This window comes from Benincasa hispida, chromosome 9 (genome assembly GCF_027475165.1).
Source record: "Benincasa hispida cultivar pf3 chromosome 9, pf3_genome.v1.1, whole genome shotgun sequence".
NCBI lineage: Eukaryota > Viridiplantae > Streptophyta > Magnoliopsida > Cucurbitales > Cucurbitaceae > Benincasa > Benincasa hispida.
Genome location: NC_143486.1, coordinates 18,512,553 through 18,523,610, shown reverse-complemented (window position 1 = coordinate 18,523,610; position 11,058 = coordinate 18,512,553). Strand labels below are relative to the sequence as shown.

The 11,058-nt window shown below is 30.9% G+C and overlaps 1 protein-coding gene across 1 annotated transcript; it reads right to left on the bottom strand.

Annotated features, from left to right (window-relative positions):
- Window positions 1-309: 309 nt before the first annotated feature.
- On the bottom strand, window positions 310-3,443 carry LOC120087026 (Heat shock protein DnaJ with tetratricopeptide repeat-containing protein). Its single transcript, XM_039043872.2, has 3 exons — window positions 2,957-3,443; window positions 2,451-2,848; window positions 310-1,940 (listed from the first exon to the last, which is right to left on the bottom strand). Exons 1-3 carry the CDS (start codon window positions 3,020-3,022, stop codon window positions 635-637), a joined length of 1,770 nt encoding a protein of 589 aa, XP_038899800.1. The 5' UTR covers window positions 3,023-3,443; the 3' UTR covers window positions 310-634.
- Between the last annotated feature and the right edge of the window lie 7,615 nt (window positions 3,444-11,058).

Sequence of the window (11,058 nt, the reverse complement as noted above, 5' to 3'; positions counted from 1 at the left end):
CAAAATTTCTTCTTTTTTTATTTATTATTTTTTTTGCATTTCTGACCCACCAATTTGGGTGTAAATATATGAAATTTAAAGGACCTGTCTGAGTTGTCATCTTGATAAGAGCCAACCCCAAGAAGAAGATCAGACAAATGAAACAGTCCAAACATGGCTTCTGCCAATGCCAGTTTGAAGATTACAATGCCATTCCCAACAATTTAATGCCACCAAACTCATTTTTACAACTTTACAATACACTACAACATTGAAAGAGACTTCAGTAACAAATTTCAAATCAAAATCAGGCACATAGTGAGACAGATATGATGAAATAATTGAAGCTGAACTTGATGATCATAATGATTCTGTACATGAACTTCTTTAAAAAAACAGTAGAAATGAAAGAACAAAAGAGGAAGAACAGTGACCAAAATTTTTCCGGCAGTAATTTCAAAGTTGGTTCTTTTTTTCTTTTTTTCTTTTTTTCTTTTTTTAAGACATTCTTTTGTTTTGTACAAGAATAAGAGAGAAGTTGAACTTAGAGATTTCCCTGCCGTATCAACAAAAAACCTCAAGATTTTCAAATTCCATGTTTTACAAGATTGGTTTTGTGTTTGTTGTTGTTGTAGTAGTAGTAGTAGAAGTGAATTCAGCAGCTTAATGCTTCGTACTTAACTGGCAAGGGTCGGTTTAATCCGACTTGCGATAACAAATTACCAACTGCAGCAAGATCACGACAGAATACTCCTTGGTATGTCGATTTGTCGTTCGAGGATTTGGCATCTGATGCACTGATTTGTTTGGTTTTTGGTGGTTTGGATTGTGTTTTTGTAGCTGCTTTGATGAGTTCCATTTCTAATAAGCATTCTTGAGCTTGTTGTTGCTGTTGTTGCTGCTGTTGTTGCAGCTGTTGTTGCTGCTGTTGTTGCTGCACTTGAATTGCAGCAGCTTGTGCTGCTTGTAATGCAGCTGCAGCTTTCTTCCTCTGTTTCTCCGCAGCTTCCTCGTCGGCAATTGTCGACATTATGCTCGAATATCCCTTCTGCAGCATTCTATACAGTAACAATGCTGACATTTTTGCCTTGTCTCGAACTGAATCGAGATCACGGTCGTCTGCAAGCTCACACCGCTCGATAAAGTTTGTAGCTTTATCGGGTTTATGTCGTAAACATAACAACAAATGAGCTCTCTCCAATTCAGACCTCGAACACCCACGTCGCAGCCCGATTAATGAATAATAATCCACATTCCCAGTCTCTCCTGAAGCAACCCTTTGCTTTAATTCTTGAATTTTCACAGTTAATGCACATAGCTTCCCTGGAATCTCTCTATATCTCATGTTTTGTCTCTTCCAAGCTGGCCCCGGCAGCTTTCTGTCCCTCAATATGGTATTATACAAAAGCTTCAAATGTTCTAGATCATGCAAACAATCCGGTAAGCATCGAATCGATTCGAATAGCACAGCTCGGGTCTCTAATGCTTGAATGCAGCTTGGATTAAGTGCCAATGTTCGATTGCAATCAGCAATCGACTCTGCAATTCGACCAGCTGATCGATAAGCAGAGGCACGGTACATATAACATTCTGCAAGGAAGCCTTGAGGTGCCCCTCGGCGACCATCGACGATCTTGCTGAAATGACGAATAGCCTCAGCATAGAGGCCAGCATCAAGGGCAGCAAGAGCAGCCGTCCTGCGGCGAATCAAAAGCTTAATGTGGCTAAGGAGATTGCTGATTGTTTCCGAATCGGACAATGCTCGAGGTGGTGTATTTGGTGGATTCGTCGTCGATATCTCACTCGAGAAAGGGAAATCAGACAGCGAGAAGCTATCTTCAGACCGGCATATACTCTCACGGCGAAATGCCGCCGTAGCGAGACGTTTTCCGGTCTGAAGAAGAACCATGGCATCTTCCATCAGCCCCAAATGACAACAAGCTTGACCCAAGATCAAATATCTACAACAGAGAAAAACAGAGTTTTCACAAAAAAGATCAGTAAAGATTCATCATATTCATTGAGTGTTTCCTAATCTTTTTATCCTGTACTTGTGAAACTGTGAAACACACACAAAAGTGAAAAAGAAATACAAAATCAACGATGCTTTTTTAATCCAACACCAAAGTTGGGAAGCAAAATCCATCAAAATGAGAAAGTTAGAACAAGAAACAGGTAAAACTCAGAGAGAAACAGAGGAACCTTGCATAAAAAGGAAATCCAATAGAAACCCAAAATACAAAAAGGTTAAAAGAGAGAAAATTGAATAATGGGGTTTAAAGTTTGCTGAGCATTTACTCAAAAACCAACAGAAACCATGTCGACTGAATCATAACAATAAATAACAATAATAACACCACATAAAAAGTCGAACCCATAAAACATTTAATCCACCAAACTCAAAAACAAACCCTTACCCAAAAAGAAAAGAAAATAAAAAATCAATGAAACAGAGCATTTTCCATTTTTACCTCCATTGCCCTTCTTTGTTGCAGTTTTTACACAGTCCAGCCATAACCTTCTTCTTCAAATCAGAAACAGAGAAGCATTTAAACGACGAGTCACAACCAGGCGACTCAGACGATCCAAGAAGCTTAACTCGGTCTTTGGAAAGCTGCTGTGAGGACCCTTCGGAGCCGGCGGAATCCTCACCGGCTATCTTAAAACTAGGAATATAATCCTGAAGCATATCGGCAACATCTTTAAATCGGCGAAGACAGAGAAGAGCTCGAGCTTTAAGCTCAAGGGCTTGTTCAAGACGAGGAGAAAGAGCCAAAGCCGCATCAATAAGATTAAGAGCAGCGGAGATTTCTCTCTGTTCTTGAGTAGCAATGAGGGTTCTTGCATCTTTGATGTATTTATCAACAATCTGAAATTTGGAGATTGAGAATCAGGAAAAAGAAAAAAAAGAAAAAAAAAAAAAAACAAAACAAAAACCCCATTTGTGAAAACAGAACAAGAGTTAAAAAAACACTACCTTTCTATTAGTGAGCCACCAGTTTTTCTTGTCAATGGAAGAGGAAGATTGGGAAGAAACAGCCATTGTTGAGGAATCAGGAACCTAACATAAAGATTAAACCAGAGGGAATGAAAAGAAGAAGGGAATGGGGAATTCCCTTAAAAGGGCTATGGGGGCTCTGTTTTTCTTTCTCTCTCTCTCTCGCTCACAAAATGCGCTCTGTTTCAGGTTCAGAGCAGCATTTGAGGTTAATAAATGGAGGAAGAAATTAGAGAGAGAGAGAGAGAGAGAGAGAGAGAGAGAGATTTGAAATGTGAAGAAGAAATGGGGGAGAGAGAGAAGAGTAAATAAGGGGAAGATTAAGAAGGAAGATGAAGTGAGAGTGTAGAGAGAGAGAGATGAAGGGGAAAAAAGAAAGAGAAAAATGCCAGCTTTGACCTCAAGGAAAGCTTTGATCCTTCAGCTTCATAGCTGGCAACACACAATAGATTCTCTCTTTCTCTCTAATACAGTGGGAGAGGGCTAGGTGTCCTATAACTCTATTGGGCATTTGGGCCCCACATGCCTACATCTTCCATGTCACACACTAACTTTTTTTTTTCTTTTTTTTTTTAAAAAAAAATAACTATAAATTTAAGTACATATTTCACAGTGATTTTGAAATTATTTAAATCACTTTTATCGTATTTTCATTCACTCCAACCATCGTTTTTAATCACTCAAATTTTGTTTTAAATCATTAAAAACATATTTCGGTGTAATTTTTTTAAATGATAAAAATGATTTTAATTATTACGAAATCACTCTTAAATGTGTTCTAAGTTATTAACTTTCAAGTCAAATTTATGTTTATTTGGTTTATGACCTTTCACAGTGTTTGATCAATCATTGACAAATTCAAGCTGGTTTTAAAAAGTAATTGATATATTAAATAGAGATGTGAATCTTGTGTTTAATAGAACTTTGAATTTTGAAAATAACTATTTGATTTTTAGAATTTTGTATTTGGGAATTGTATTCTTTTCTCTCGGTTTCTTACTCGTGGATTTCATATTTCTTTAGTAAACATTTGGAATAGTAATCAAATTCCAAAAACAAAAACATGTTTTTGAAAATTACTAACCCTATTTGGTAACCATTTGATTTTTTTTTTTTTTTTTTTTTTGAAAATTAAGTATATTACAACCGCATTTCTCACAATGATTTGCACATTTGTTAAGTACCATGGTTGAAATCTTAGCCAAATTTCAAGAACAAAAATAACCTTTTGAAAACTAATTTTTTTAATTTTCAAAATTTGGCTTGGTTTTTTAAATCATTGGTGAAAAGTAGATAACAAAAGAAGAGATTTTGAGGGAGGAGTAGTGTCCATATGCTTAATTTTTAAAAACAAAATGGTTACTAAATGGAGTCTTAGTTTTCAAAATTGGGTTTTGATTTTGAAAATAATCCTAAATATATACAAGATAACACATAAATCAAACTGAAGTTTATAGGCTTAATTATAAAAACAAACAAACTAAAAGATAAATGATTACCAAATAAGACCTTGGAGAATAAACCTCTAAACTTTTATATTTGTTTTAGTGTGATTTAGAAGCTTTCAAATAAACTATCACACAAATTTATGTGGTAGGTAATATGAATTCTACTTCCATTAATCGTGAGTCATATCAATATTATTTAGAACCGATATAAGGTTTAGTAAATCTCATTAGTCAATAAAAAAAATCATTGGCGTGAATGAGAATTTTCCATAAAGTATCTTAAGACTGGTTTGGTATGCAATCTAAATTATATTTTTCAAAATCTCAAATAAATACAATAAATATCTAGTTGACAAATTTATTTTTGGATTATATGCTTCAAATAGGGCAACTTTTAAATGCAACGTCATTATATATTTAATATATAATGACGTTGAAAGGAATATATTATATATTTTTTTAATCAAAATTTGAATTTGAAATGTTAAAATGCAAAATTACATTTGAAAGAGAGAAAAACTTTGATAAATTAGTAATTTCATGTCATAAACTTGTATTATTTTATTTTTAAAATAAAATATATATAATATAATATTATAAATTATTGTTATTGTAAAACCATAGAAAATTATAACATAAACCTTATTCACAAATAAATTAATATTAGTTGAGATCTAACCTAATATATAGTTGAGAATTACAATTGCTTTAATGTAGTGTTTATATTATATTGTTAAACACGCATTAAAAATTTGTTTAAATTAAGATCGAATTTCTAATTATAGAACCAAACACATATTTAAAAACATGTGTTATATTGGATCATTTGTTTTCGAAATTTGTTACCATATCACTAATCAAATGCATTCCAGTATTGAATTTTTAGCATGTACCTATTTTGATATATAAATTTCTAAAAAATTAATTGTTTTAATTCATATTATTTTACCACATAATATCTAGCTTACTTGCTCTATACTCATCTATGATTTAGATTCATGCTCGTGTTAAAATGGTATACACATATTTGTTGATGTATAATGTGTTAATAATTCATATGTGTTTGAAATTATTTTGTAAAAAAGTTTAGAAACTAAAATCGATAATAAGAAGAATGACTATTTTCATTATTTAAACATTTATAATTATATTAGTCCTTATTATTAATTATCTATTAATCTAATACTTATCATTTTTGTCAATTTACGTAACTCTAATATATATTTATAAGCATGTTAATAAATATTATATATATTAAAAAATTATGTGAATAACAATTATGCCCGATGACCTAGAAGAATAAAAATGGGTCTTGAAATAGTTATTTCTATGAAATTTTAAAGATTTAAAATGGGTATTCTTTCTTTTTTTAAAAAAAATAAATAAAAAAAAAAAAAAGAGAATAATCTTTCGTGGGAAGGAAGGAAGATTACTCCTAAAAAAACGAGGAGGTTCGATAAGTGACCGGGTATAACCAGTGAGACAATGGGAAGTGACCGGATATTGCGGGTAATTTCCTCGTCACGGGTCCTTGGATTCAACTACCGGTTTGAAAAAGATATAAAAACGCCATCAAATTGCCTGAAAAGTAAGCAAAGGACTTGTGCAAAATATCTCGCCTTTTCTATTTCCGATGGGCCCTTAATTTACCATTTTAACCATAACAATCATGATAATTAGATTAAAATATCATTTTAATTTTTTACTTTATAATCTATTAATTTTTAATCTTTTTTACTTTTTATTCGTTTAATTTTAGTCTATGTATTTTTAATAAATCTTAAAATTGTTCTTACTACTGATTTATTGTGGACTTTTTCATTTTTTTGGTTATTTATTAAAATTTCTACTATAAATTTTGAAAACATATTAACATATTGTACTATATTAGGTTGGTAATGTATTTTTTATTTTAGGTCATGTTTAACAATTCATAATCAAAATTGGTAACTATGATGTGAATTCCATTGATGGATCAATTGTGACAATTTTCAATCTCAAACGTAATTGAATTACTTTTTATCACATTTATTTAAGCATTTTGTAATATAATCTAACACGATTGAGGTTGTTTACTTTGCATTGTTTTATTCTCATTGCCATTATCGTTATCATTACCTTTTAGGATCAATTGGTAACAATATTTGTAAAAGCAACAGTAACTGTGACAAGTTAATAATTCTCCTATTGTAATAGTAATGGGAAAAATAATAGTATTTGCGGGCAAAAATAGGAAAGTCATTCAAATGTATGTGGAAAAAGATGGTAAGTTCTACGTAATATTTGAACACAATTGGATTGATCACTACTCGAATTGCATTTGTTGATTACAAATTTGGCAGTGGACCCTACATTTTGTTACGATTACAACACATAGTTAAACAACATCAAACATAATCAAATGGGCCCACTTTTTCAGATTACCATTAGCAGTTCTGTTTTCCTTAAAATAATCATGGCCTTTACTTAATTTTGGTGTGTACTTTCAAGACATTTTAGTTCTTATAATTTCAATATTAGTTTATTTTGTTCTATAGACTTTCAAAATATCTATTTTTGTCTCTTTATTTTTATTACATTATTAAAGGATTAAAATGGTCGTTTCTTTAAAACTACAAGGACTAGAATGAACAAAAATTAAAAAATACAAAGACCCAAATAAATTAATTTTTAAAAATAGGGAGATCAAAATAAACATTTTAAAAATGATAAGAAACCAAGTGAATAACCTACTTATTATTAAATTCATCATTTTCAATATTTTTTCTTTTTCAAAAGAAAACACGGAATAAAAGAACTCTCAATGATTTTCCTTTCTTTAACCAATAATCTTTCCCTACATCATTAATCTGAACAACTCTTTTATTGCAATAGGGACTATGTTGCCAAAAGGGTTGATGCCCATGTTACAATTATTACAATTTGGATTCACAAATAATAATAAAACAAATAAATCAAACTTTTGTTGATTAATTTATGTTTTTTTTTTAAAAAAAATTTACTCTAAAGTCAAAATTTGCCTTCAAATCTATCAAGTAAGTACCAAGAGTTTTGTCCCATATAGTTTTCCTTGTCAACAACTGAATTCTCTCAAGACTCCCAAGACCAAGGCTTGCATACAGACCATAAAGACCCCGCGGGGTCGGGCTTGACAAAGGACCAAGGTTTGAGAGTGGATTTTGGCATGGATCTTCGTTCCTTCGTTCAGTCCTTTCTCACTCTATTCTTCCCTTCCTTCTCCTCGAGCCATAAAGAAATGTGAAGGATATCGAGTACAATGGAAAAATCCTTTGAGCCTCTTATTTCTTTCACTTTTCGTTAATTTCAAGTGTAAAAAACCATTCACATTATTTGCTTTGCTCGTTCTCAGGGTTGTTTTCTCTTTGCAAGGGACCGTGTTTAAATGGCAAGAGACTGGACCAGATTGACTAAAAAATATAAAGTAACAAATCCTTCCTTTGAGTCTGCCCGACGATTGAGGAACTAGATATCCTTCGAAAAAGATCGACAACAACAATCAAATCTTTGTCAGTTGCTATCTTATTTTTTTTTTAGGAGACTTGTAAAATTTATATTGTTTTGGTACAATAACACTATTTAGGCAAGTAGTAGATTCTTTTGACTTAATTTCAATACATTTTATATTGGATTAGACATCTTTTGGACTATTTAATCATGTACTTGGGATTAAATGTTTATGTAGCTAGATTTAGATATTTTTGTTAGATTTTTATTATTGTTTTGGCTAGACTTTGACAAGTTTACTACTTTATAATTTTTGGATAACCAATTAACCTCTTCTTTCTCCTCTTCTTTTTTAACATACCGAATTTTTCAAGTATTTTATTTTATTAAATTATCATGAAATATTTAGCCGTTATTTTGATAAAATGAAACTAAAAATTTAATTTGAGAGGTAAGATAGTTAATTTAAAAGATATCGGTAAAAAAAATTGGAATTTTAATTCAATTTAAGGAAAAATTGGATTAATTTACTTGGGAAAGTGTGATTTTAAATTCATTAAATATTTGGAATGATTAATTTATCTCAACTATTGGATTGTATATTCTCTATAATTTTGAAAAAGTTAATTGGTTTGAGATTAATTTGATAAGAGATTTGGAGTTTTTGGATAAAGATTTGAAAATAAAGAAAATGAGAAGATTTGGAGAAGATTTGATAAGAGATTTGAAATTTTTTAAATTATTTTGGATCAATATTTGAAATTTTTGGTTTCTTTTGGAATTTTAATCCGAGATAAGTGTTTGTTTGCCTTCGAACCAATCATCCTTACCATTTAAACTTCTATTGAGACTGATTGGACGGTTTATTTTAGATTGATTGGACGGATTATTTTAGACTGAATGGACTGATTTTAAAATAATTGGACTGCTTATCTTGGACTGACTGAACTATTTGATTTAATGAGATTGAAGGTTGAATTATTTTGACTGTAATAATATGTAAAGTTAATTGATGCCGTATTGGTAATTTTACCCCTAAGATAAACGATTGTAATTATAACAAATGAGTTATATGTGAACTGATGCTAAGTCTAAATGGTTCTTGTTAACTTTTCTTATCTAGGCAGGTGTACACATACGACTGATTTTGTGCTCTTTTGGGTCCACATCATTACTCATATATGACTGGTTTGTGTACTTTTGGGTTACACACTATGACTAATACGTGTTCCTTCGGATCACGTTTACGACTGATTTGTGTACTCTTGACTTACACACTATGATTAATGTGTGTTCCTTTGGGATTATGTTTTGTGACTGATATGTGATTCCTTTGGGATCACCATGAATATGATATATGTGTATACCGATGCCTAGATAGACTAGTTAACAGGTTACTTAGAGGGTCCAGTAGCGGGTCACTTATTGGGTATTGTTATACTTATTCTTTCTTCCTTTATGTTATTTAGGCAATGACAATAATCGATCGGCAGGTGACAAACGAGACCCGTGGCAGAGCCATATGAGAACAAAAGAAATCGCTTCCTCTCAATCTATGTTTTTTTAGTCATTTGAATATTTTAAAACTAGAGTTTAATGTCATACGGAAAGTTTAATATTTTGAATGTTTTATTTGTAAATGTTTTTAGGGGACCGAACAAAAGTTTTACTTATTTGTTATTTATTTATTTTGAAAATCTGTCTTTATTATTTTAATAAATTTTATGATCAAAATATTTAGATTTTAAATATATATTATGATTAACGATCCTTGTCAGAGTACTTGAAAAGTCGGTTGTTACATCTCCTTCATTTTTAAAGACATTACTAATGATGAAATAAGAGAGAATTCAAACTCACGATTCATAAAAGGACATACTAATACCAAAGGTGTTTTTAGAGTTGGATGCAGACATTTTCACTAGACTTTTAGTGCTTTTTTGGTTAGGTGTTACACACATCTACTAATTGATTTTTGGATAACTACTCAACTTATTCTTTTGGTTAAATTGAAAATTTCATATCTATAGTTTGGGAAAAACTAGAATTTAGTCTATGTGATTATAAAATCATCACAAATATTCCTCATATTATGGACTATTTAGGAAGATTTATCGAACTATATAAACTTAGGGTATCATTGGATTGAGTAGAGAAGTATTTTTATTCAAATTCTTTTGATAAAAACTATTTAAGATACACTTCAAAAGTGTGTCAAAAGCCATTTTGTCAAATACTTTAAGTTTTTTTCCCTTCAAAATGACTTATTTTTAAACATAAACATCTAAGAAGTTAAACCAAATATATCTCACCAAAGAGACAAAATTCTAAATTTTAAAATTATAGGAACTAAACTTTAACTTTTTCCAAATCATAAAGACCAAATTTATAATTAGTGAATTGAAATTCATAACCCATGAAAGGAAGCGGTGATACATAGGCACTCAAAGTTGTGTTGGGTATACCCATTCAAGTTGAGTTTAATAAGAAAGATATTAACATTACCAATTTAGTATAAGAAAACAAATATAAGATAATGTAGAGTGAAGTTAGAAAAGATAATTGATGAAATAAGTGATAAGAAAAAGGAATAAAATAAAGAAAAAAAAAGATGAAAATAGTAAAATGAGAGATGAGAGGAGAAGTGGCATATGAAAAAAAGAAGGCACAAGAATCATGGCTTTTCCTTTTGGGAGTTTGCTTTTTATTTCATTTTCATGCCCTTCTCTCTCTTTCATTTTAATGAATGCACATGTATTTAGATAGCCATATCTAGCTATCCCATATGCCCTTTGTCTTCCTCTCCATCATCCTTTTTTTTTTCTTTTTTTTTTTTAACAAATAAATTATTTAAAATTTTTCAAAATTCCCATTTTACCCTCGTTCCCCCCCAACCCTGCATTGCCATTTCTTCTTATTTTTATTTTTGGCTTTGCCTGTGTTTTCTGTTATGCCATCTCTTCTTCCCACTTCTGCCACCTCACCCTACATCCCCCTCACTTTGCCATGTCATCTTTTATTATTTGTTTTTTTATTGCTCATTTACTTGTACTTTTATACTAAATAATAGAATTGTAAGTATTTGCCTTCTTTATGGTGGATTTCATTTATAGTTTTAAAAAAATAGAAGATTCTTCTTCTTTCTCATGATTTTACATTAAAATTTGG

Coding starts and splice junctions, on each gene's coding strand:
- LOC120087026 (XM_039043872.2), bottom strand. CDS start 3,022: ATGGCTGTTTCTTCCCAATCTTCCTCTTCCATTGACAAGAAAAACTGG. Junction 2,849..2,956: donor GGTGGCTCACTAATAGAAAG/GTAGTGTTTTTT, acceptor TCCAAATTTCAG/ATTGTTGATAAATACATCAA. Junction 1,941..2,450: donor AACAAAGAAGGGCAATGGAG/GTAAAAATGGAA, acceptor TCTCTGTTGTAG/ATATTTGATCTTGGGTCAAG.